The sequence below is a fragment of the Carassius gibelio genome, chromosome A12 (assembly GCF_023724105.1).
Source record: "Carassius gibelio isolate Cgi1373 ecotype wild population from Czech Republic chromosome A12, carGib1.2-hapl.c, whole genome shotgun sequence".
NCBI lineage: Eukaryota > Metazoa > Chordata > Actinopteri > Cypriniformes > Cyprinidae > Carassius > Carassius gibelio.
The window spans coordinates 24,027,805-24,054,300 of record NC_068382.1 but is presented as its reverse complement, the minus strand read 5'-3'; the positions used below and the strand labels follow the sequence as shown (position 1 = coordinate 24,054,300).

Genomic DNA, 26,496 nt, shown 5'->3' with positions numbered 1-26,496 from the left:
AGATAGATAGATAGATTACAGTAAACAATATATTGCACTGTGTGCAACAGGCAGCCAGTGTCGACTTTTATTTTGTAATATGACATAATGCTTAAATAAGCCTTACAACTACGTTTAAGAATATTTCTATTTCTATGTAGGTTAGAACTGATTATTTAAAACTCGATTCCGCGCTATTGTGTTTTTAATAAATAATAAATAATTTTCACGCATCACCGCTGTGTTAAATATGGAATCTGCCGCTTCTCAAAGGTCGTGCAGTGGAACTGACGCCATTTTGGATCTGATACATTAAGATATTTTGCGTCTGTCCATGCGTCTATTGTGAGCCAACATGGCCGATAAGACTCATCAGTTTCCTACCTCACGGATAACCTCTGCGTGAACTAATGTTTGCTTCCTGTTTGCTGTAGTGGAACAGCATGGCTTCATCTGCGAAGAGGCGAGCTATTGAAACGGGACAAAAACCCCAAGACAGCGCTGAAAGCTCGGACGAGGGTCTGGAAAACTCTGGCGACGAGGACAGTGGAAATTCAGAAGAGGAAATAAACGAGGTAAGTTGCGGATTTGATTGTTACTGCAGCCAAAAATGCCCTGATGTGCAGGCCAGATTTGCTCTGCGTTGAAACACGCTGTTTTGTGATCAATAAACGTGTTACGGTTTTTTTTAGGAGGTTATTGTGGACTTTGAAGCACACGCGATATCTGACAACGACTTTCATGGCATTAAAACCCTTCTGCAGCAGGTAAAGTTACAGAGACTGCACTGAACACGCAGATATAATTTACCCTACACAGTTTGCAATTGAACAGAGTTTAAAAATGACAAAGAATACGAATAGACACACACGTGTATGTTTTTGTTTTTCCAGCTGTTCCTGAAGTCTCACGTGAACACGTCTGATCTGACTGACATCATCATCCAGCAGAATCACATCGGCAGCGTCATCAGAGTGAGACTCTTATTTTTTTATGTTTATAATTCGTTCACATAATTCACTTGACACTGTATCTTAAAATATACCGATCATCACCATATTAATACTTAAAATATTCATTCATGGCAATGACCATCTGGATGAAATACACTGAAATTGATGGTCAGTTATGAGATTCTAGTTGCCATATATATATATATATATATATATATATATATATATATATATATATATATATATATATATATATATATATATATACACAAGCTATAACTAAAGTTTTGTGAGACTTTAAATAATAGTGTATTTTCTGTTTTACATATACAATTAATTCCTTCGTTTACTGTTCATACTGTATAAATTAATTAACAGATTTACTTTTATATGCATTCAATGTAACTTAAAACAGTTAAACAAAAAACAGGGGGCCACAAAAAGAAGCTAGAGAAAAATGTAAAGAAAACCTTGAATGTAATATATAACGTAATTAAGACATAATAATCAAAATGAGTAAAAAAAAATATATAATTAAGAAATAATAATCCAAATTAATGAATAGAATATACATATAATTACAAAGACAATCATGTTTGGGCATTTAAAAAAAAATAATTCTGTGGAACTTAAAAAAATGTTTTTTAAAAACCTCTGCCTTGAAATATACTGATAATAATATTTAGAAAATTCATTAAACATAATAAACATCTGGATGAACCATGTTCTTGTCCTTAATTATTATACTGTCATCTCATTTAATGATTTAAAGTAGTTCTGAATGTGTTTTGCTCCAGCAAGCGGAGGTACCGGACGACAGTGATGATGAAGCCGACCCAGACGAGGTGTTTGGATTCATCAGTATGGTGAACCTCACCGAGAGACAGGTCATAACGCTTGTGTTTATGAGTGGTCTCTCGAATATCTCATGAGTCTGCGGCTCTGGATGGAGCGTCTGTGTCCCGTCTGATGGTCTGGTGTGTGTTGATCAGGGTGTGGAGTGTCTGGAGCAGCTGAAGGACATGCTGATAGAGCGGTGTGTTAAAGCCAGCTCCCCGGATGTTCAGGAGCGCTTCGAGCAGCTGCTGCTGGATAAGGTACAGTCTGTCGGGCTGCTGCTGAGCGAGAGATTCGTCAACGTCCCGCCACAGATCGCCCTCCCCATGCACAAACAACTTCAGTAAGTCTTTTATGGTTCTGACCAGCAACTTGCTAAATTTCTTAAGGCAAGACACTGCTAGCAATAAAAAAAAAAAAAAAAACATTTTTGTCTTTTTTTAGATTTTTGTTTATTTGGCTTGTCCTTACGTGTTGTTCAGAGGAGCGGAGAGAAAACTATTATTGCATCTATCAGTGTGTGTAGATTTCAGCTCCAGTGCATATCTTTATAGACTTTTTTTTCTGCATTTCAGCAGCACTTAACTTAAACTTAAGTTTTATTCCATCTATATCCTGAAGGGTTTGGTTATATATCATTTGCCTGATTTTATACAACATTTTATTTAACTAAAACTAATTTCTGTGGCTTTAAACAAAATAAACTTCAAAATAAATAAATAAATTATATAAACACGTTAACATATTTATTTCAGCTAGTTGCAAAGGCAACATTTCTCATTTTTATTTAATTCACCTTAATATAATAATACAATTAAGTGAAATTAAATTAAAACTATATAAACATTCAAAACGCTAATAAAAATGACAAAACACAAATGTACTAAAGTTTTAAAATTTAAAGAGAAAATACAAAAAAATTCAAAATAGACCAAAAAATTCTAGATATTAATGGTATAATAGTATCTTGATAATACTGAAATCACACTGGTTCCTAAAAACATGGATTTTATTCAATTTATTTGCTTTTCATTATTTATTATGGAGTTATGGAGAAGTCCTTTCTGTAAAAAACCTTTAATATGTCAATAAAATAAAACAAAAATTTAAATCTGGCTTCAATCCAATATTCAGATTTCTGTTTTGGAAATGTATACAAATAAATCCATATTTAATTAGATAATGCCTCATTTGCATCAACATAACATTTTGGAAAATTTCTTCTGCAAATCATGTTTTGAAATTCTTAATCAGTAAATCAGTTCTTAATGTCTAATAATCAGTCAAATGGCAGAGTATCTATTAGTTCAGTGTCTATATTCACCTCTGATGTCTTGCCTTAAAAAAAGGGTAACTGAAAAGCAAAATATTGTTTTAAAAAAATTAGCTCTTACTCACAGACATCCCAGTTCTTTACATCTTTGACACCCAGCACTGATGCCATTACATGGGTTTATAAAGATCTTATGTAACCGTGTGTCTAATGAGGGTCAGCGCCTGTAGAAGAGCCACATCACATGATCCCTGGAAACATGAGTGAAGTGTTTCACCATGAAACAATCAAACAAACACATTTCTCATGTTTCTAAAACATTCACAGAAGTAGTCTGAGATGGAGCTGGGTTTGAGAAACAGCATGCTGATATAATGTCTGGTTTCACAGGAAGGAAATGGCTGAAGCACAAAGGACCAATAAACCCAGCGGTAAATGCCAGTTCTGCCTGATGATCAGCAAAACCTGTAAAGCAGCCAAGAAGAGCAGATCTGGAGCAGCTCAACCTAAAGAAGAGCTGCTGTTCGTGAACGACGAGGAGGAGTTCTTCTATGAGGTCAACTCAATAAATCTGTTCTGTGGTTCATTTCTTGTGCATAAAATACAGAATATGTATTAATATTTAGAATATGTGGTGACAATATATATAAGGGGGGAAAATATATAATACTAAAATAAGAATAGTGTATTTTTCTCTTATTTTAATTGCGAAAGTTTTTAATTTTAAGAGTTTTTTTTTTTGTTTATACTAGTTTTAGAAATTTTATTTGGCAACTAGCTGAAATTAAAATAATATATATTATATATAAGAACAAAATATATATATTATTATTGCATTGTCATTTAAAAAAAATGTGACTTTGTTGTATTTTGTAAAAACAATTTTATTATTATTATTATTATTTTTGTTAATATTAGTGCTGTCAAATGCATTATTTGCATCCAAAATAAGAGTTTGTATTTACAGAATACATGTGTGTATATGCATATTTTGATGATTTATATATAAATATTGCATATTTCGTATATATGCATGTGTATTTATATATACATAAATATACACAATACACATACAAATATTATGTAAATGTAAACCTTTATTTTGGATGTTATTAATTGATTTGGCAGCACTAGTTAATGTTTATTTTGTTTCATGTAAATTCTTTTGTGGTTTTAGTTTTATTTAACTATAATAACACTGCTTTGACCAATGCATTTGTTACTTTCCCAGTTGTTTACTTAAAAAAATAAAAATGATAGAGGTTGCAGTCACAAAGATTCAAGTCACTTAAATATTACAGAAATTCAACAATACTAGAAAAATATTTTGAGAAATTTCCATGATTTTATTAATTGCAATGGTCCATTTTGATCATATGGACCCTGAATTTAGTGTCAAATGCATAAAAAAAAAATTCTTGGCTCGACTGTAAACATTTTGTTTGTTTCACAGCAAGCCACGCTGAAGTTCAGCTACTGCGTTCAGGACGAGGCTGATTCCTGTGCGACGGGAAAGTGGTCATACGATGACGTTCCGATGAAGCCGTACCGCACAGTGATGGTGATCCCAGCGGACAGGATGGGAGCCGTCATGGATAAAATGACTGAATATCTGAGTGTCTGAACCCTGGAAAAAAGATGTTTACTGTCCCAGGCCTTTATTGTATGAACTTGCCACAAAACAGTTTAACACCGTCACCCAAAACCAGTGAAATAATCTATTTCTGTACATAAGTAGATTAAATTTCCCACAAAATAAACGACCCAAACAGGATTCTTTGAGTGTCTTTTCAAGAGTTGACAATACAAAACATTTGAGCACTGTTTACTCTATTAATGGTTCACTGGATGACACATCGGTCATGTGATTCGCCCTCTTCTGTCTTTGTTTCTATCGCAGCTGGTTGAGGTTTTGTCCTTGCATTCCCCGTCCTGTCTCTGTCCAGAATGTGCTGCAGGATCTCTTTACTCTCACTAGGGGGCAGATTACAGAAAAAATACTGCGGCACCATTTGAAGGAACCTGAAACAGAAGAGAACCAGATTTAGACTTTAAACAGATACTTTTATTCAGCAAGGATGCAATATATTGATCAAAAGTGACAGTTAAGACATTTATAATGGTTCTATTCTATTCTATTTCAAATAAGTGCTTTTTTTTTTCTTAAAAATTCCAAAAAATATATTAACAATTGCTAATAATCAGAAATGTTTCTTGAGCTGCAAATCTGTATATTAGAATGATTTCTGAAGATCATGTGACACTGAAGACTGGAGGAATGATGCTGAAATTACAGCTGTGCATCACAGACATAAATTACATTTTACAATATATTCACATAGAAAATTTAAATTTGTAATAATTACATGTCACAATATTTGTGTTTTTACTGTATTTTCAATCAAATTAATGCAACATTGGTGAGCATCAGAGATTCCTTTAAAACTAATGTAAAAAATATATTACTGACCCCAAACATTTGAAAAGAAGCATATATTATGGCAATTTGAAATATGAAAATATGGGATTGAATTATCCAGAACAAAACTAAAACATTTTAAATACATTTTGTTGAATGCAATTAATAAAAGAAAATAAAGAATGAATGATTAAATGCTTTAAATAAATAAATACAGCTCAAAACTTTTGGGAAAATGGTTATTAAACTTTACAAAAATAATTGAAATCTGACATCAGATAAATTATATATATATAAATAAAAGAAGAAAATCACATAAAAAGCAAAATTATATAATTAAAAAATTTACAAATAAATATACATTTACTGACCCCATCTTTAAACAGATTATTTCATTAACATTTTTACTTTTAAAAAGTTTTTAAAAGTAACCAAAAAAAAGACGACACAATGTTGCAGAATTCATTAAGTAAAAGGCTTGTTTTTGCACTACCAGAACTGTAACATTAGTAATTATCTCCAGGATGTTCATGATGTACATCTGCTAAATGAATGTAAGAATAGTGAAAGTGAGCAGCAGTGGATCTGAAAGCCTCTCTACTGTAAGACCAGATTAGTAATGATGACACATCTAAAATCACGATTACTCTGGATGACGTGGCCTGATCCTGTTTGTGAGGGTCAGAGCTAAAGGAGGACACACTTACGCCTGCGCTGAGATCTGTGTGACGGTGCGGATGCAGTTGTTGTCGGAGAGGTTGTACTCGTGGAACAGAACCCACTCCGGCAGACCCAGTTTATGAGCTTTTGCTCCGTAACCCGACAGACGGTGAACCTGAGCCACGTGTTTGTTCAGCAGCATGAAGTAATTCCCCGAACCGTCCACATCTCTGGCCATCTGAGGGACACCAGACAGATGATGCATGGAGACATGCTTTAAGACATATAAATACATTTTAAAGGGGGTGATCTTCTCTATAGCCGCTGTATGAGACCTGCATGAAGAAGCCGGCGAGCAGCGCTCTCTTGATGTTGAGTGTGTTGGTTTTGGTGCCGAAGGCTGCTTCAGAGATGGGAAGCTCGATGCGTTTCAGGATGTCTGTGAGTTGGGCTCTGATGGCGTCTGCCGTCTGCAGGGCGTCGCAGCACAGGAAATACTCCTCACACCACTGCTCCTGACTGAAATCTGACACACACACACACACATACACACGCAGACGTTTACACACTCGTTCTTCACCAGTCCATTCATGAGAGAAGGCGTGACACTCACATGGTTCCTTCTGGCTGCGTTTGAAGGTGTTATAGATGTTGATGAGCGTGAAGTGGTCACCTTCCGGATGCTGGAACTTCATGTGACAGCGCATGACTTCTGTTACCATGCCGACGGGAGGATCGATGAAGCAGCTTGGTGCTGATGGAGACGGATGCATAAAAGCAGACGGATCGCAAAACATATGATGGAGTATGTTTGTTAAAGGGATACTCCATACCAAAATTACATGTTTGTCATTATTCACCCTTAAAAGCTTTGTTTGTCTTCAGAACACAATTTAAGATATTTTGGATGAAAACAGGGAGGCTTGAGACTGTCCCATAGACTGTCAAATAAATAACAGTCTCAAGGTCCAGGAAAGTATGCCGTAGAGCCAGTTTGGCAATTCTGAGCAGTACGCAGATGGCGTACACTCTTCTGTATCAGCCGCGCCACAAGGATACATTTTTTATGTGTATTTACATTTTGGTTTAAAAGCAAACAACGCATTGGTGCAGCGCGGAGATTTGTCAAAAGGAACTGCAATGATTTTGAGAGACACAGAAAAGAGCAATTGTTGAATAAAGTCTTTTGTTTTCTTTTGTTTTGTTTTCTTTGTCATTACGGTTGAATCACTGATGGCAGATGGACTATTCTGACGATGCTTTTTAATACTTTCCTGGACCTTGACACCGTTATTTATTTCGGATGTCTATGGGACAGTCACAAGCCTCCCTGTTGTCATCCAAAATACCTTAAATTGTGTTCCTAAGAACAAAGCTCTTACGTGTTTGGAACGACACGGAGATAAGGGAATAATGACAATAACGAATATCTCTCTCTCTCTCTCTCTCTCTCTACATATATATACATACATATACATTATTTTTTTTTTTTTTTTCTGAAATATACTGTACATTTCTATGATAACACATTTACAGTCAAACCAAATATTATTTAGACAGTTTTATTTTACTAGTGGGAAAAGGACACTACAGTTCATTTATGTAAGTGAGGACAGCAAATAACATATTATACCTAAAAATACATCCTCATACAGTGGACTACCAGTAAAATTGATAAATATTTGGAACACAAAATTATTCAGACACTTTGACCTGACCCCGTTTTGCTTAATTGTTATCTGACATCATCAAGATGACTTTGTTCTGACAGTTTAACAGAGTTCTTGTAATATTTTACCACTTATTAAACTATAGCGAATGAATGTGAAAATGTGAGAGACACTGAAGGTGTCTGAATAATATATAATATAATTTAGATTTAATATTTTAATACATTTTTATAATATATAAATAATACAAAATTTATATATATTATACATATATATATATATATATATATATATATATTTCAAATTTTAATGTTTCTATATATTTTATATATACACAGATTACATTAAAAATGAATGAATACATTTTTAGAATGCATTTTAATGTTTTACACTAAAATAAATATGAAAAATATTAATAAAATTATTATAAGAACAAGAAAAATCTCTAACAAATGACCAACGGACTATCATGGAAAATGGAAATGAAAAATCAGTCAGCTACAGGTGCGTGTTACAGTCTGTGTTCAAGAGTTACCTGTTAGCATTGCAGCGATGGTTAGCATCTCACTAGCACAATCGAACTCGCAGGACGCTAACAGAGCCTTCGCCATCTGCGGATCCAGAGGAAGCTCTGACATGATGATGCCCATCTCAGACAAGTTTCCATCGTTGTCCAAAGCAGCGAGATAATCGAGTTCCTCCAATGCCTGCATGAGGCCCTCGGGATCTGGAAATGAAAATCATATCATACAAATGTGTCCTTCTGTGACTTATTAAACATGCTAACTAATGAAACGAGTGTGGCCAAATGTCTCTGGCATTTCTAAAAATAAATCACTTGATATAGACAGGCAGTTCCCAATGTTTCTACACCGACTGAGCTCTTCTCTTCCTGTGTATTGTGTCTGTTTGGTCACTAATGAATTTCTCTTTCTCCTCTGAGCTTCCCACCGTCCAAACATTGACCAGAAACAATGAGTCTAAACCCAGCAGACAGAAGAGCTGACAGTTCAGCAAATCCACGCATGACCGAACACCAGCCAGAAACAGATCCATAGACCTTCATACATCCAACAATAATAGACTACAGTGAGACCTCACAGACTTATCAGTCGTGTTTATTATAGAAGCTTGGATAAACATAATAATAATAAAAAAGAACATTTCAAATGAAAAAGATAATTACTTTCTTTCCTTGCAATTCAGAATTACGAGATATAAACCCAGAATTGTGAGATAAATTCAGAATTGCAAGGCAAATATTTGGAATTTTGAGATTAAGACAAACTGTGGGATTTTACAAGATGTAAACTCAGAATTGCGAGTGTTAACTGTTAAGAACTGTAGGAAATAAACTCACAATTGACCTTTAGCCTGGAGTTTGAATGACAGGTGATCTGACCAATCATAACACTGAATGCAGCATTTTATTCAACAAACACACCAGACAGGAGAGTAGATTAATAACCTGAGTGGACTTGAACTTGAAAAACAATTTACTGACGTCTTTCTGCAGTTGAAACACGTTACTGTACCTTCTGATGTTCAGTAATGTTTATTTCATGCTATAACCAGTGTTGCCAAGTCTGCAGGTTGAAGCGACTCCAGTAACATGATATATATCCCTTGGAATGCAAATTGTAGCAGGGGGTCCCTGTTAAAAAAACATGTATTTTACCCCCTGGGGCGCAATTTTTAACTGGGGACCCCCTTGAAATGCAATATGGCTAGTTTTGAGGAGTGATTGGGTGAGTTTTCTAGTGAAAACCTGGCAACCCTGGCTATAACTTTTTTACTTTATTGGTGGAAATGGCCTTTCATAGTTAACTGACTCATCATGTTGAATATTGACAAACCTCTCTAAAGCTCTCATATGCCACGGTGAAATGAAATCTCACCCACCAGGTCTGCTGATGAAGTCACAGTGTCCGATCCCGGCCATCTCCATCCTCTTCAGATAGAGCGCCGTGGACGTGATGTTGGACTCCAGAATGCGAGGAGGGATCTCAGCGGGCAGCTGAACGTCCTCAGGATACAAACAGAAGCACTTCCCTTCAAACAAACACATTCAGCAGTGATTCACGATTCATTTCTACATTTACAAAGTCATATATTTGCTTATATATATATATCTCCATATATAAGATTTTATACGATTATTAATTTAAGATGCATACTGAATTTGTATACTGAACTGGATTGTTTTCTGTAGCAGTCTTTATACTGCAAATATAGTAATGCATTGCAGGTTCATAGTTTTAATATAAAGGATCTTTATAAAAAAAAAAAAAAAAAGGTAAATGGCAAATAAATGGCAAAAATGTATGCACCTGTTGATCCAGTCAATCGTTTACGGATTTCGGCTTGACATTGACTGATGGGTCGGAGGACCTCTGAACTGGCTCTCACTCGTGGGTTATACACCTACACACAATATCACACAGAAAACATGAATTAACAGTCACAAGTCTTGCAGATAAGTATTCTTTTGGCTACTCAAAAATATTTGCAAAATAGAAAACTTTTGATTGGAAAAACTAAATGCAGTAAACCAAACTTTTCCGCACACTCACTAATCTCTTCTCCACTCCAGTATCAATGACAAATGTAATAGTGTCCACAAGCCAAAACAGATCCTCTGATTGGCTACAGGAAACGAAGACCCGCCTACTCTTCTGTGGGCTTTCTGTGATTGGTGGACACATTCCGGTGTGTCCGGGACACAGTGCTATAGCTGTCAGAGATACACTCATCCTGGACGCTTCTTTAGTGAGAATATTACAGGCACAGACCACCTCCTGAAACACACACACACAGAGAGAGAGACACACAATCAGCAGAAAACCCCTTTAAATCACAACAGCAGCCAATAAAGATTTCTACACATGTTCCAAGAGAAAAAATGAGCGATGCTTATGCTTCGTGAAAGAGCTGAGTGGACATATTACATTCAGACGCTGCTGACCGCGCTGAACACCAAATCGAGAACATTGTGTTAGTGCTGTTTGCTACGGCAAGCATCACTGTTTCTACTGCTTAAAGTTACAATTAGGGATTTGAACAAACTCCAACCACATTTTCTGGATGCAACTAGTTCCCATGTTGTTGTGCTATTAGAAAAGTAAGGTTAGACTCCTATCATGTTTACACACAAGAATATCACAGAGGCATTTAATGGTGGACAGTTGTGACAGTAAAGTGATAGTATATGATAGTATAAAGCGATTTATAATGTACTAAAGATTTCTGTTTCAAATAAATGCGGTTGTTTTGAACTTTCTTTTCATCAAATAATCACCATAAAAATATGAAAGCAGAACAACTGTTTTAAATGATAATCATTAATGTTTCTTGAGCAGCATATAAGAATGATTTCTGAAGATCATGTGACACTGAAGACTGGAGTAATGATGGTGAAAATTCAGCATTGCATCACAGAAATAAATTACATTTTACAATATTTTCAATAAAAAAACAGGTCATTTAAATCGCTAAATTATTTATTGTATTTTTGCTTAAATAAATAGAGCACTGGCTGATACGTCTTTCAAAAATATAAAAACTTTGAACATTAAGGTAAAAATGAACACATAAATTCTCTTATCTGTTTGGTCTGTGAGCATACATTCATGCATTAATTAATTTTTTGATTCATCAGATATTTACTTTTAGTGTTAATACTCAACTCTCCAGTTCCTGGAACATCCAAGGTTAACAGGTTGATTGTCCAGATAACTTATGCATGCATTTTTACAATACTATAAACTGTAATGCATAAAGGATCATGGGTACTTCTAATCCATGAACACTTTTCATCTCACCTGCTCCGATGCTAAAAACACAGCTACGTCTCCAGGCTCTCTGGACCGATGGACCTCCAGTGCGAGTCTCAGAGCCGAATAGAAGCTTTCAGCACTGCTGCTGTTGCTGTGGATCACTTCACCAGCGCACGGGGCGTCCAGATGCAGGCATGGGACGTTCCCGTAGTGTGTGAGGAGCGTGTCTGAAGCAGGCGGAGCAGACAGGACCACCACCCTGAGCTCGGGCCGCTGGAGAAGCACCTCTCTCAGAAGACCCAGCAGAAGGTCAGTGTTCACGGTCCTCTCGTGGGCCTGGTCTATCACCACCACCCCATAATGCTCCAGCAGGGGGTCTGACATCATCTCCCGCAGCAGGACGTCATCAGTGCAGAACCTGCAACCAGGACCTAGTTTAGGTTTTGACATTTACAGATAAATATGCACCAAATATGCAGATGTAGAAAGATTTGAAATGGATTTGTTTTCTTTAGCATTTGAAAATGGTTTGTAAGCGATGTATTAAATATGTCTGAATTGATTTTGTTTTTAATTTCTCTTTTATCTTTGTCTGTACCGCACTTCCACTCTGTACAATCTTCTATCTGTACTATTGGTGACCTACTTTTGAAAAAAAAAATGCTTTGATAAAATAAAATTTAAAAAAATGTCTATATAAAATAAAATATGGATTTTTTTCTTCATGCTTTTAAAACATTTGAAACATTAAAAAATATTAAAACATATTTCTATAACAAAATAAGACATTTGATTAGACACTTTTTTACATAAAATAAGACATTTCGTTAAAGCAATTCTTTATGAAATAATAAAAAAAAAAATATTTATATCTTTATAAAAAAAAAATTGTTTTTTATTTAATTTTTTAAAATGTTTTTAGACATATCTGACCAGAAATATTTATATAACAAAATAAATGCATTCGATAATACATTTGTTTATAGAGTAAAATTAAAAGGATGTTTTTTTATATAATCTGATAGAAAAGTAATAGTACACTTCTCAGTAAATTGCATGATTTAAGGCAGGTTTATTCAAATCTTGTTCAGTCTCTCGCTTTGCTGTATTTAATATAAACACTATTATTTGAAAAAATATATATATATTGGCAGATTATTCATTAGCGCTATCCTTTAAAACCAAATCTACAACAAAGTGAGAGACTCCAGTGACCTGTATATAATAAACAAAAAGGCCTCAAGTATTTCAGACATTTGAGAAGACGGCACATTCTTCTCATGCTTTAGCTGGACCTAACATATCACCAACTTGAAAACCTTCAGTAACAGTGTGGCTCATTTCAGCGAGGGCTGCATGCATGCGAGTTTCACACAGACCTGAGAATAGTATCATTGGAGCAGCACGTCTCCAGCGGGATACTGTATCCAATCTCATGGCCGATGTTTACGTCCATCTCGTCTGCAACACGGAGAGCCAAATCAATAGCCTGGCGTCTGTGGATCTGACTGCACACCACCACACCGTGCTGATACTGCGCAGACAGACAGAACTCTGCACACCACTGAGGGATCTGAAGACACGGACACACACTATCAGCACCTGGATGCACTCGACTGCAACATTACACAAGCCTTCAGAACTTTTTTAAATAATAATGTTCAACAAATATGACAGTTATTTCAGTCTCCCTCCTGTGGATGGCTTCCTCTGCAGGGGGTCCACATTAAGACCCATCCTTGACTTGTTTAACAGCTGCAGGTTTAGACCTTCAGCCCGAGCAGACCGACAGCATCTGCTGAGGACAGGCAGGTCGGGGGAGCTGAACAGATGCAAGGCCTCCTATTTCCACTTAACACACAATGCACATGCATCTGCAGATTTACAAAATGCTAATTTTAATGTACAAAATGCAAAATATGCAAAAATGCCAAATCACAGATTGTACTGATCTGTAATCTTTCAGATGATAAGATCCCATCACTTACACACACACATATACATATATATACATACATGCATACATATATATATATATATATATATATATATATATATATACATATTGGTGGATCTGTCACAAAGAAATCCTTAATCTGTAGAACAAAATGCAAAATTGCATATTAAGACAATATTTTATATCTTTAAATAAATGAATGAATAGAACTACTAGTACATTTTTTGAATAATTATAACTTTTTAATATTATTGAAAGCAGTCTCTTATGCAAGGCTGTATTTATTTGATAAAAATAAAATACAGGACAACTTTTATGAAATACTGTTACAATTTAAACAAAAAATTATATTTGAAGATATATATATATTTTTTTTTTTTAATTTTGTGACCGTAAAGCTGAATTTTCAGCATCATTATTCCAAGTCTTCAAAGTCGCATGATCCTTCAAAAATCATCTTAACCGCTGATTTAGAAGTCCAAAATGACCAACTATTATTTGTGTTATTAATATGAATGGTTTTTATTATCATCATCAATTTTGATATCGGTTGATATTGCAGAGCAGAAGAGATTATTTCAAAAACATCACCAAATCTTAACTAATCCAAACTATTAGTAGTGTAAAAACAACAACAAATATTTCACAAATATTTTTTGCTAAACTGAAATGATCTAAAAATGAAAGCAGAGGCAAAAGTCTGCCACGGCTGACTGAAGCATGAGCTGAATGCGTCGTGTTTGTTCATAGGGTTCAACACAATGGTTGCAGCTGACTCACAGCAAACAGTCTCACCACACACAACTGGTGACCTCACTTCAAATGATTATTAAAGCATATTTGCTCAGATTTACGACGTCATGATCAGGCCACATGCATTGAGAGACATAGAGACCTCAAAACAGCAGATATGAAACTCATATCATGTTTGTATTGTTCATCTATTATGTTACATTTTAAGAATGTCTGGAATATGAACGGCGATAGAATGGCATTTAATGAATTTATATACAGCCGATGAGATTTTTGAGTCCAATACAAGACATAAATAATAATTGTATGACGCCTAGTTATTCCAAGATGTGTACAACAGCCCATTTTCTCAATTGATTAGACATAAACACAGTATTATTTTCACAAAGCTACAATAATAAAACAATACAATAACTAACAACAATGTACAACTGTGTCTGGTCTCATTCTTGTTCAATAGCATACTGGTTTCCATAAAGTGTGTGTCAATGAAAAGCAAAGCAAAGTTCAAGCTCTCAAACTCTGAAGTGTTCATGGCAGTGAGGCTTTAGGTTTCTCCAGGCTATTTTTAGTGCTTCTTCTCCAGCATTAATAATGTGATGAAGTTAAAGCATATGCTACATTTACACACTTTTTTTTAGATTCACCACAAATCTGAGCTTCTTGAATTTTAACATCAGGTGAAAGCCAAATCAATGGCATATTCCAGTGAGAAGGTACTGCCAAATTTAGTAAACAAATCAATGTATCTTGAATTTACTGTTTAGATATCAGTCTAAACCAACATTAAGAAGTGTTAGAAGGTTATAAACGTGATCTCAAACACTCACCTGTGTGCTTTTGCCAGTCTTTGTTGTGCCTGAGACTATAAGAATCTGATTATTTTCCAGCAAAGTCATGAATTCGTGTCTGTATTTCCAAACAGGGAGAGTTTTCCTCTCCTGCAGGAGTCTGTAGTATCTGGAGGAATATGGCAGTCCATCAAACTGATTGAGCTCCAGATCATCTCCAAACTCAAACAGATCATCAGATTCCTCCTCTCTCTCGAGTCCTTCAGATATCTCGCTGTTTCCAGCCATTATGAGCAGCTGCACGCATGCGGTTATTATATTAAGTTTACAAACTCTCTCCCATTTACATTACATTTACCAATCAGTACTCTGTGCTCGTGCATGTGTCCAAAAACGCCCTCAAAGCCTCCGTGAAGTTGTATATGTGCTGGAAACCCCACGCTACTGAAACGCCGGTTTGTTTCAGGACAGGAGGAGGAGCGCTGTGACGTCATATCATATTACAGCCGTGACAAAACAGATAAATTCCAGCGTCATCATATTTTAATCCGATAACATGCCCAGCAAGATTATGTTAAACTGTTTTTTCTTTTCTTTCTCGGTAATGCTGATGATAATCTAGCGAAGACTTTAAGGTTTGTGTGTGTACACAAATTGAATTTCAAATATATTCCTAAACTGAGAAATATTTTCACTAAAATGTGTGACAACTTCTTTATAACTTCTTAAGCATTCCACACAGTTCACGTGCATGCGGCTGCTGTTGCTATAGCAACAACAGCGCCACAGCCTATCAAAACATTCATTTTTATATCATTCAGTTGGATCGATTTATTTATTGATTTTAGGGTTCATATTGCCAATGGACCCCGCAGGTAATATGGATTTGAACATTTATACTATAGGTAACGTTATTTCATTTGTAGTTTTATAATAGATAGGTGTTTAGCCCTCTGGTGTTATTCATTTGGGGGTCAAACTTCTGTGTCGTGACCGAACACCTGAGATGAAACTATATATATATATATATATATATATATATATATATATATATATATATATATATATATATATATATATATATATATATATATATATATATATATATATATATATATATAATACATTATTTTGTATTTTGACAGAAATTCTTGATATTAATTAATATTTATGCAATAACTATGATAATTTTTTTCCCATTCAAAATAATAATAACAAAATTCTAATATTTTTCTAACAACTTAGTTGTTAATTATGGCAGTACTTCATGTTAAAATAGAGACAATGCCTTTCAAATCCTATTTTTTTGAAGGCAGATTAATGCCATCTTTTGGTAGCAGAAATATATATATAAAATTATAAAAAATTGCAATTCCATGTTTAGTCACTAGATTATAGCTTTAAAAAGGCTTATACATTCTCTAGTTGTTTTGACATGAATAATATTTTTTATTAAGTTGTGGATTTGGATATAGACATTTTTAAAGATAACTTTTTCTAAAGATTTAAATTTCAGTAAATCATGAACACAAAGACATTTTGTTACACACAAAAAAATGTAACAAAAATGAACAGGAAAAACATTTCCTGTTCAAAAATTTCCCATTAATCTTAATATTTTATTTTTTGTGGTCGACCATTTCGACTCCCATAAAAGTAGTTGAGTTTCATACACTTTCGTTGAAGTAATGATTTTTTACATTTCAAATTATTTTTTCGTCTACGAGACTACGACCGAACAACACCAGAGAGTTAATAAAGATATGTTTATAACACCTTAAACACAACAATCTGCATTAAACAGAACATAAACAAAAATCTACAGCTTAAAAAAAAAGAATCCATAAAGTTTAAATGAGCTGTACTCCACGATCATTTTGGTATATTTGGTGTGATCTAGTGGTAGAGTGTTGCAGGCTCATGCTTGTGTGTCCAGCAGGTGAGCAGGTGACTGTAGGACAGGTGAGTCATCACAGCATCGAGCTCATCTGGACTCGAGAACACGGCACGAACTGGACCGACCCTCCGGAAAACTGGACCTGTTTCATCCTGGAGCAGAAGAAGGACAGAAAACACACATATAAACAGATACATAAGTGAATAACAGACTTATCAGACTATTTATATCCATTATTTAACAGCAGATGTTTTGAACTATATCCACCTTATTTTGCAATGTGAAAGTAAGCTGTTTTCTTTGAGCGTGCGAGACTTCCGATTATTTCTGCATTAATCGGAATAAGGAACTGAAAGAGCAGTAAACGGTTTGAGCTACAAACCCATGCGCTTATGATTATGATACATGAAAAGATTATGATAGTTTGCGATATTGAACAGTATAACAGACTGTTTTTGTTCAGCCTAAATAACTTAAAAAGCCATTGACACCAAAAGCAGCGCACATTCGAAATGTAAGAACAATAAGGTGGATAGAGGACTTTTAAATGCATACTTCATCTCCTAAAAGAGTAGGCTAATGTGTAAATTCAGAACAGCTGAGCTAATCATGCAACAGTTTTTGATTAGTTTTGGAAATCTGACTATATTTTCTGGATGTTTGTGGCCTGTCTAGGGGGTACAACACACGGTTCACGGTGGAGAATCTGGAACCGAAGACCACCTACACATTCAGACTGAAGGTCACGTGGCCGTCCGGTCAGCTGCGTTATTACCCATCAGTCACTGCTTCTACAGAAAGTAAAGACACAAAACACGACAAAACAAACATCAGACAAAATCTGCCCTTTTTTTTTTGAGAGAGAAACAAATGATTTTTGTTGCAGAGTATATTGTGCCTCATAGTTCTAATTATATTTCAGTTATTGTTGAATTTATTTCAAGTAACATAATTTATTTTATGTTTTAAATTTAATCATGTTTTGTCTTTAAAAAAAGTCTCTGACAAATCTCCTTTAGGGACATTTACAGACTCTCTCAGTTGGAAAAAAATAATGTTAGTAAATGTAAATCAATCAAATAAAGATGAGTGTGTGTGTGTGTGTGTGTGTGTGTGTGTGTGTGTGTGTGTGTGTGTGTGTGTGTGTTAGAGGAGCCTCTGAATGGGAGGAATCTTCACAACGCCGTCCTCAAGAGTGATGAGCTGGAGCTCTGTCGAGTGTTGCAGTCGATGTGAGATTCATTCAGACTCAACCTTTGCACCAGTTGAACTGAAGAGTTACTGTTTAGATAAAGTGTGTTTTTCATTCACAAAATTATATTTACAGAATGCATTTGACAAACACTTTTAACCCAAAGGACTTCTTGTGAAGTGGTTCTCAACCTTTTTGACTCTAAGGCTGCCAAAGATATTTTATGCTACTCTGCCGTAATGAAAAGCAGTTTTTATTTTTTTATTTACAAAATCCACGAGTGGCAAATTATTATATTTATTACATTATAATCATTGTGATCACAACATGTGATCATTGCCTTAATCTTATTCATCATTTCTGCTTGAATACATTGTTAATTTACTGCATTATTTGTAATATCCTCAAACAGTACATTTCTGCCATATGGACATCACTTTAACAGTCACCTTTGATAACAAATTACTCAATTTTTTTCATTTTGTTAAAATTTTAGTAATTTAGCTTTTTTTGTTATTTTTATAATTAGTATTATTTTTAATATGTCCATATATAACTCCATTGGACTTAATAATAATGTCTTGCGCTGGTTTGAGTCATACCTCACAGACAGGTCTGAATTTGTGGCCATGGGAAATTCAAGGTCCTGTACTCATGTTGTTGGGTGCGGGGTTCCACAGGGTTCGATTCTTGGACCCATTTTATTTACTCTCTACATGCTTCCTCTTGGAAAAGTCATCCGCCGTCTAGTAATTTAATTTCACTGTTATGCTGATGACACACAACTGTATATAAAAATGGATAATCACTCATCACCATCAACTTTATCCATAATCACTGCCTGTCTAGAGGAAATAAGCACATGGATGAATCAGAATTTTCTCCAGCTAAACAGTTCAAAAACAGAAGCAATCATCATTGGATTTCCACATCAGATCAGAACATCTTCCATAACCTGCATTACTTTTTCTAGCCAGGTCATTCCACTATCATCATCAGTTACAAATCTTGGTGTCAGGCTTGATCCTCATTTTACATTTGACTCTCACATTAAGCAACTTTGCAAGATATAATTTCATCACTTCAGAAACATTGCCAGACTCCGACCCACATTAACTTCACGTGATGCTGAGAAACCTGTCCATGACTTTATCTACTTGAGATTGGACTATTGTAATGCTCTTCTCATATGGATTCCTGCCAAAAGCATTCAGAAACTTCAGCACATTCAGAACACTGCAGCTCGGATCCTGATGAGAGTTCGCAAATATGAACACATTACACCAATCCTTAAATCCCTACATTGGCTTCCTATTCCAGCCAAGATTGAGTACAAAGTTTCCCTCCTCACACATCACTGTATCCATCGAAATACTACCAGTTACCTGCAAGAACTACTCACACCACAGATCCCAACACGTTCCCTTCGCTCCACAAACACTTATCAGCTCCTTCCCCCAAGGACTAAGACTTGCACCATTGGTGACAGAGCTTTCTTTGCCGCCGCTCCTACCCTGTGGAATGCCCTCCCTGAACATCTGAGGGACCATCAAAGGACTGATATTTTTAAAAAGGGTCTTAAAACATACCTATTTTAAAAAAGCAGTTTAATGTTTAAATTTATTTTAATCCTTTTAATGTTAAAATCAATGTTTAGTTTAAATTGCCTTGTTTTATTATGCCTTACTGTAGCACTTTGAGATAAAAAAACCAAGTAAAGTGCTTTATAAATAAAATTATTATTATAATATATTTTTTATAAATTTTTTTTGAGTTATTTTAGGATATGAAGTTAAACCAAATAAAAATGAGAATGTGAGTTGTGTGTATTCTGTTAGAAAAGTCTCAGTGGATGTTCCTGACAAGCTGGACTTTACTCCTTTAATGATGGCAGCCATGAAGGGCTTTACTAGGTATCTATCTATCTATCTATCTATCTATCTATCTATCTATCTATCTATCTATCTATCTATCTATCTATCTATCTATCTATCTATCTATCTATCTATCTATCTATCTATCTATCTATCTATCTATCTATCCATCCATCCATCCATCTATCTATCTATCTATCTGTCTGCATCTATGTCTGTTTATCTGTCTGTATCCATCTGTCTGCATCTATCTGTCTGTCTGTATCTATCTATCTGTCTGCATCTATGTCTGTTTATCTGTGTGTATCTATCTATCTATCTGTCTGTATCTATCTGTCTGTCTATCGGTTTGTATCTATCTGTATGTATCTATCTTTCTGTCTGTCTGTATCCATCTATCTGCATCTATCTTTCTATCTGTATCCATCTATCTGTCTGTATCCATCCCTCTCTGACTGTCTCTATCTATCTCTGTCTGTCTGTTTTTCTGTCTGTCTGTATCTATCTGTCTGTCTCTCTGTCTGTTTTTCTGTCTTTATCCATCTATCTGTCTGTCTGTCATGTTTTGTGTTCTAGAGGAGTTCAGCTTTTGGTGAATCATGGTGCAGATGTGAACAGAAAAAACAGCAGTGGTAAAGACAGGTGAGCTTTTCTCCAGTGCTATCAGCTCTTTTGTGTGTTTCTCATAGTGTGATGGTGTTGGTCTTTTGTGTGTGTGTGTGTGTGTGTGTTGAATCAGCCTGATGCTGGCGTGTTTCCACGGGCACCTGGACGTGGTGAAGTTCCTGCGCAGCTGCGGGGCGTCCTGGAGCTCTCAGGACCGATCGGGTTGCTGCGCTCTGCACTGGGCCGCAGCTGGAGGACACCTGCCCCTCCTGCAGTACCTCATACAGGACGGATGTGAGGTGAGAGGACCACTAACATAACATTCAGTGTCTGATTTGTAGTTCTACCTGATTTACACCTCATAATCCCTCAGGTCGATGTGCGGGACGGCGCCTCCTGGACGCCCCTCATGATCGTCTCGGTCATAACCGGAGACACGGCTGCAGCTTCACTGTTAATCACAGCTGGAGCTGATGTTAATTTACAGGACAGAAACGGGAAAACACCGCTGATGGTCAGAACTGAAACTCTGAAACTGTACTGTAATATCTCAGCATGTGCTAATAATTAAGGTTTCTCCTTAATGAGATTTTTTATCTTGCAGGTGGCTGTGCTGAATAATTATGAGCGTCTAGTTAAAGTCCTGCTGGAGAATGGAGCCGACCCAAACATTCAGAACCAGGTCAGAACCTCCTATAAGCAAAACAAGACAGCAGTGAAATCTCACTTGTGCCTGTTTTTATTTCTCCTGATGAATTTCAGGTGACAAAGTTAACACTTAAATGACCTCTGAGTTATGTAACTGGACTCTTTCTCTGTGTTTCAGGCTGGAGTTAGCGCTGTGCAGATGGCACACGCATTTGAAAGAAAGGTAAAACACCTTTCACCTTGAGACTTGTGAATCATCTCAAGATGTGTATTTAGCTCATTGATTATATTTCTTCAACATTTCTTTCAGAATATCATCAGTCTGCTTGTGAATGAGAAGTGAGAGACGTCGGACTTAATGACACAAACCACACATCAGTTTCATAAACAACTTTACTTTCGCTATTTTGCAGACATCAACGTATTTCACATTTCTTGATTTATCAAAGATTTATCATAAAAAAGCAGTTTACACCCGTGACACTGAAGAAAATACGAAAAGAACGTTACATGAGCAGATTTACTGAGTGAGGATACAACGTGATTGAAAGTGTATAATAATAAATGATAACTGAGATTAAAACAAGCAAGGCAGGTAACCTAGAGACACGTGATCATCGTATAATCAAGTCAGCGTCTAGATCTGAACAGTCTCTGCGTACTGTAATGCACTGTGTGGTTTAACACTGTAAAAAGGCAACGGGACACAGTGAATGAAGATGAATTTACAATGTAAACACTGAGATATAATGGCACTCATAAGGTGTCAGAATTCAGGTCTAAAAGACCCACGTTTGAGATCACAAATGGCTCAGTGGCAACAGATAACAACGTAAGAAGACTCAGTCTTGAATAAAACAAGGGCTGTTTGTTAGTCTCAGTGCCAAACATCAACCTGCAAATGGAGAGTTAAATAAATACTGTGCATTATTTCGTATTAAAATACACTATATCAGAAACTTTGGGTAACTTTCAGTATTTTGATTCTTGAGAGAAATGAATGCAAGGTGCATTAAATGGATCAAAAGTGACAGTAAAACATTTATAATTTTTGAATGGTAGATGAAATATATTTGAATGTCTTTGTTTACAATCTTTTCCATCATTGTGCATCAGACTATTATTCTTAGATTTTAATTGAATCATATTATGAAGTTCCTCATGAAGTGGCAAAACTGTTTACTCTCCAAACCAATCTGGGTAACACTTAAAGCCTTAATATAAAACGTATTATTAAGTTATTCAGAATTTTCACTCTAATGCATAAATAATTGTAACCCAAGTTTAAATTATACTATTTGAAGTTTTTTTTTTGTTTACATGTGATTTAATGCATTTTCTAAGTATAATAATGAATTATGTTTGCAATTATTCATAGAGTGCATTATAAGGTGCATAATGAGGCATAACTTTTATAATGGATTATATATAAAGGCTTTAAGTGTTACCCCAATTTGCATTAATGTTGACCCTGTTGACAGTAATTCATGACAATAATCATTGCTTAAACTATTTTTAAATGTTTTGTGCACATCCTATTATTTTGGTGCAGTGTGTTCATTTACTCTGACAAATCGCTCATGAATCTTTGCCAGTGATTCAAACCCACTGACCGCAGCATGTTTGAGGGAGACCAGAGGGATTGTGGGAATATTTAGAGGAGGATTCATGTGCCTGTTTTCATTAACCAAAATCCACTTTTAATGCTCCATGTGGCAACATTATTTGGGTCGATAAGAAAGAAAATGTTCATTTGTTTAGTCATTTCCCCACAGTAACTACTTCTCAAAGGACATCTATGAAAATATGGCAGCATGACCATGAAATCATGGCCTGGTTTGGCTTTCTGCCTCTCAGATCTTTCCAGTCAGTAAAGGTCTTCTCAAAGCTGAAATCTCCTGAGTGAACCGTCTGAACATCCGACGGGTTACAGGAACACAACTGCATTACAACCTCTGTCTGTCAATCTTTTTTGCGAGCTTTGAAATCAACAAAAGCTGGATTTGGTGCATATAATTGGTTGCAAATGTTTTCAAACTCGCAAGTAAAGGGAAACAAGACCCGTTTAGACATGTGAAATGAAGTGAATTACTGTACACCTAGTACACCCTCCGTGAATGTCCAGGACATATTTCACCTAAAAGTCAAAAGGAAGAAGTAAGAAATAATGTTTTTCTTACAAAAATGGAGCCTGTTATGAAGACTTTTTCCAATTTCTCATTACTGCAATACAGTAATAAAAATAACCCTGACTGGTTGATTAATTAATTGATTAATTGTTTGCAAAAATACATTCAGAAACTGGAAAACAAACTGAAGATTATTTTTAACATTAAGATTTTCATGAATGTGTTTTTGCTAATTTTCCACTCTTTTCCATTTAAATTTTAATTGTAATATTTATATTTGTGTGAGTATTTGTTTTACTGCTCTGCTGTAAAATTACTTTATATCAGTAATGAGAATCATCATAAATAATATTTAGAATTAAAAAAGGAGCAATATATTCAGCAAAAAAATGAAGCGGGAAAAAAGTCTCTTAAAATTAAAAACAAAATACCTTAAACTAATTATACCTTAATAATAATAATTATATATATATATATATATATATATATATATATATATATATATATATATATATATATATATATATATATATATATATATATATATATGTCTGTGTGTGTGTGTGTGTGTAAAATAGGTGTTTTTAGGCAAGAATAGGTAAAATGATTTGTCTATTTTTGGCTAAAAACATCTATTTTACAGTATGTAAAATTGTATTTATTATTTTATTCCCTTTAATTTGAGATAAAATGTGACCTGGACATGAGATAATATTTATATACGTGTCTTCAGCATCCCTTAAGTATCACTGCAATTGTACTTCAGGTTTAATCATGCATGTCTGAAATATATAATAAAAATGGCCATTAAATCATATGAAATTATTAAAAAGCCCTTTTCACATACCAAGTGATATCACAGACACAGAACCATCTACTCCCAGTTCACGTTTCCATTTAAATCTGGTTTTCAATCCAGTTTAGCCTCCACATGATGTGGTTCACTGTCACACATAACACGCCTCGTCTTTATCTGCTGGTACATAGTTGAAAAAAATATCAAAAGAGCAACAACGACAAAAGGACAATCAGGTAAACGTGGGCGAAGCACCAATTGCTACGATTGAGAAAGTGTCAACCACAGTGCACAGTGCTCAAATAAATACGCTCGTAACTGACATAAATAACGCGTGACATGTACCTGAGCTTGGACTCATAGCACCGTTTAAAGGGAGAGCACCGCGGGGGTCAAAGGTCACCCCTCGAATCACCATGTGTCCCGCAGAGGTTCATAGTGCAAAAAGCAAGCATCTCCAGGAACGAGATCCCTTCTGTCCATCTCTCAGCTGCTGAACATCGCTCCGGCTGTGAAGTGAGGCTTCGGCAGGGTGGGCGGCTGTTTGGGAGGAGGCCTGCAAGTCCAGTAAAGGGTTAATCAAAATAATGTACTCATCCTCAGGCCTTTCAAGATGTAAATGTGTTTTTTCTTTGCCAGAATTGTTTTGGATGGATGTAGCATTCTATCACTTTCTCACTAATGACTCCTCTGCAGTGAATGGGTGCCGTCAGAATGAAAGTCCAAACAGCTGATAAAAACATCACAATAATCCACACCACTCCAGTCCATCAGTTAACATCTTGTGAGTTGAAAAGTTGTTCACTACAGAGCTTTCATTCTGACGGCACCCATTCACTACAGAGCATCCATTGTTGAGCAAGTGAAGCAATCCTACATTCCTTCAAACTCATCTACATCTTGGATGGCCTTAGAATGATTACATTTTATTATTTTTTTTGGTGAATTATTTCTTTAATGATTTGTCATTTTCAGCAGGTGTTCATGGGTGTGTTTGTACCTGCAGGGCTGTGGGTGAAGTGGAGCGGGTCGTGGGGAGGCTGGGGTCGGGACGGGTGCTGGAAGACGCACGGCTGACGGGTTCAGAATCACTCGGACCTTTCCACTCAGTGGGTCTGCAGGAAGAGGCTTCTGGGGTGGACTGGGCTTCTCAAACGCCTGGAGAAATGAGAGGAACTGAACTGAGCACAGGAGGAAGAACACACACCAACACAAGTTTTCATGAAGATGCTCCAGAAAGGGATAATTTCACATGAGTATATTTTATCATTTATCAAGCGTGATTAATATAGATTGTGATAAACAAGATATCTCATATATTGATTTTAGACAGCGATGACATTAAATGGAGAGCAATGGAAAAATACTCCAGTAAAACAGTGCTGTTATTGTTAACTAAAAATATCAAAATAAATAAATAAATCATTAATTCAAATATAAATGAAAAAAGAATAATTGAAAAAGAGTAATTGAAACAAAGCTGAAAATAAAATTATATAGATGGAAAAATATGTGTTGTTCATCAAAACTATTAAAATATTTTTTAGCAATTGAATCGAAGCTGAAATAAAATAAATATATTATGAACTTAATCTTATCAAAAAAGAGAATTGAAATAAGTTATTTCAAAATACTAAAATTACTAAAACTAAAACTTTCTAAAATTAAATAGAAATATAAAAAATCTTAAATAATATTATAATGGTATATAAATACTAAAGTAATGAAGGTGAAGATCTCAGAGTTTCTAATTGCGTCTGCAGCCGAGTCAATCTGAACTCAAACATTTCTCATCAAATGATCTGAATTGCTAGTCACACTCCTTTTTATAGCTCTGTAACTTTCTCATTGTTCATTGATGTCTATAGTTATTCCTCCAAAGGAGTTTTAACAACCTAACATTCTTTGGATTACCAATTTTCAGTAATTATATTTTCCAGGGGAAGAAAAAATATAAGGGTTAATATTGACGGACCTTTCAGTTTTGGTCCATAATAAACTCTTGATAAAAACTAGTTTCCCGGTTTTGTCCACCAGATGGCAGTACAAGCTGATCAACTTTCACTGCTGCAGAAGTTTAGTGCTGGATGTGGCTTCACTGCTGCCATGGTGACTCTCTCCAGGGGTCACGTGACACATTCACATGTTCCAAATCTACACTCTGACTGAGGTAATGATAGCATGCTACCTGCTCTCCATCTGCTCCTCATTCTCACTCTCTCATCTCTACAGAGATCCAAACATGATTTCACAGCTCACGTCCCTCTGTCCTTTATATTCTAATAA

The 26,496-nt window shown here is 35.4% G+C and overlaps 4 protein-coding genes across 4 annotated transcripts in view; 2 read left to right on the top strand and 2 right to left on the bottom strand.

The window, feature by feature from the left end:
- Positions 1-354: 354 nt before the first annotated feature.
- LOC128025520 (protein BCCIP homolog) lies at positions 355-4,816 on the top strand. Its single transcript, XM_052611966.1, has 7 exons — positions 355-554; positions 672-746; positions 873-953; positions 1,730-1,819; positions 1,925-2,112; positions 3,433-3,598; positions 4,496-4,816. Exons 1-7 carry the CDS (start codon positions 423-425, stop codon positions 4,664-4,666), a joined length of 903 nt encoding a protein of 300 aa, XP_052467926.1. The 5' UTR covers positions 355-422; the 3' UTR covers positions 4,667-4,816.
- Positions 4,368-15,549, bottom strand: LOC128025512 (putative pre-mRNA-splicing factor ATP-dependent RNA helicase DHX32). Its single transcript, XM_052611943.1, has 11 exons — positions 15,108-15,549; positions 12,947-13,140; positions 11,613-11,985; positions 10,365-10,589; positions 10,122-10,215; positions 9,694-9,843; positions 8,327-8,518; positions 6,735-6,875; positions 6,457-6,647; positions 6,169-6,359; positions 4,368-5,064 (listed from the first exon to the last, which is right to left on the bottom strand). The coding sequence occupies exons 1-11, from the start codon at positions 15,354-15,356 to the stop codon at positions 4,884-4,886; spliced, it is 2,181 nt and encodes a 726-aa protein (XP_052467903.1). The 5' UTR covers positions 15,357-15,549; the 3' UTR covers positions 4,368-4,883.
- Positions 15,550-17,013: 1,464 nt separating this feature from the next.
- On the top strand, positions 17,014-22,277 carry LOC128025523 (fibronectin type 3 and ankyrin repeat domains 1 protein-like). Its single transcript, XM_052611969.1, has 10 exons — positions 17,014-17,164; positions 17,641-17,765; positions 18,116-18,197; positions 19,996-20,070; positions 20,608-20,673; positions 20,771-20,936; positions 21,011-21,151; positions 21,242-21,319; positions 21,464-21,508; positions 21,596-22,277. Exons 4-10 carry the CDS (start codon positions 20,042-20,044, stop codon positions 21,626-21,628), a joined length of 558 nt encoding a protein of 185 aa, XP_052467929.1. The 5' UTR covers positions 17,014-17,164; positions 17,641-17,765; positions 18,116-18,197; positions 19,996-20,041; the 3' UTR covers positions 21,629-22,277.
- A 1,691-nt stretch (positions 22,278-23,968) lies between these two features.
- LOC128025510 (disintegrin and metalloproteinase domain-containing protein 12) overlaps positions 23,969-26,496 on the bottom strand; it is an 80,767-nt gene continuing 78,239 nt past the window's right edge. The window contains exons 22-23 of the mRNA XM_052611939.1: positions 25,211-25,368; positions 23,969-24,766 (exon numbers count right to left, since the gene is read on the bottom strand). Coding sequence (XP_052467899.1) covers positions 24,697-24,766; positions 25,211-25,368 — 228 coding nt within the window. The 3' untranslated portion in view covers positions 23,969-24,696. The remainder of the gene's footprint in view (positions 24,767-25,210; positions 25,369-26,496) is intronic.

Bases quoted from the DNA above. Each gene is read 5' to 3' on its own strand.
- LOC128025520 (XM_052611966.1), top strand. From the start codon at position 423: ATGGCTTCATCTGCGAAGAGGCGAGCTATTGAAACGGGACAAAAACCC. The intron at 555-671 runs GTAAGTTGCGGA...GGTTTTTTTTAG, and splicing joins CAGAAGAGGAAATAAACGAG to GAGGTTATTGTGGACTTTGA. The intron at 2,113-3,432 runs GTAAGTCTTTTA...CTGGTTTCACAG, and splicing joins CCCATGCACAAACAACTTCA to GAAGGAAATGGCTGAAGCAC.
- LOC128025512 (XM_052611943.1), bottom strand. From the start codon at position 15,356: ATGGCTGGAAACAGCGAGATATCTGAAGGACTCGAGAGAGAGGAGGAA. The intron at 9,844-10,121 runs GTGCATACATTT...GTTTGTTTGAAG, and splicing joins ACGATTGACTGGATCAACAG to GGAAGTGCTTCTGTTTGTAT. The intron at 6,360-6,456 runs GTCTCATACAGC...GGTGTCCCTCAG, and splicing joins TCGCCGGCTTCTTCATGCAG to ATGGCCAGAGATGTGGACGG.
- LOC128025523 (XM_052611969.1), top strand. From the start codon at position 20,042: ATGATGGCAGCCATGAAGGGCTTTACTAG. The intron at 20,937-21,010 runs GTGAGAGGACCA...ATAATCCCTCAG, and splicing joins TCATACAGGACGGATGTGAG to GTCGATGTGCGGGACGGCGC. The intron at 21,320-21,463 runs GTCAGAACCTCC...TCTGTGTTTCAG, and splicing joins ACCCAAACATTCAGAACCAG to GCTGGAGTTAGCGCTGTGCA.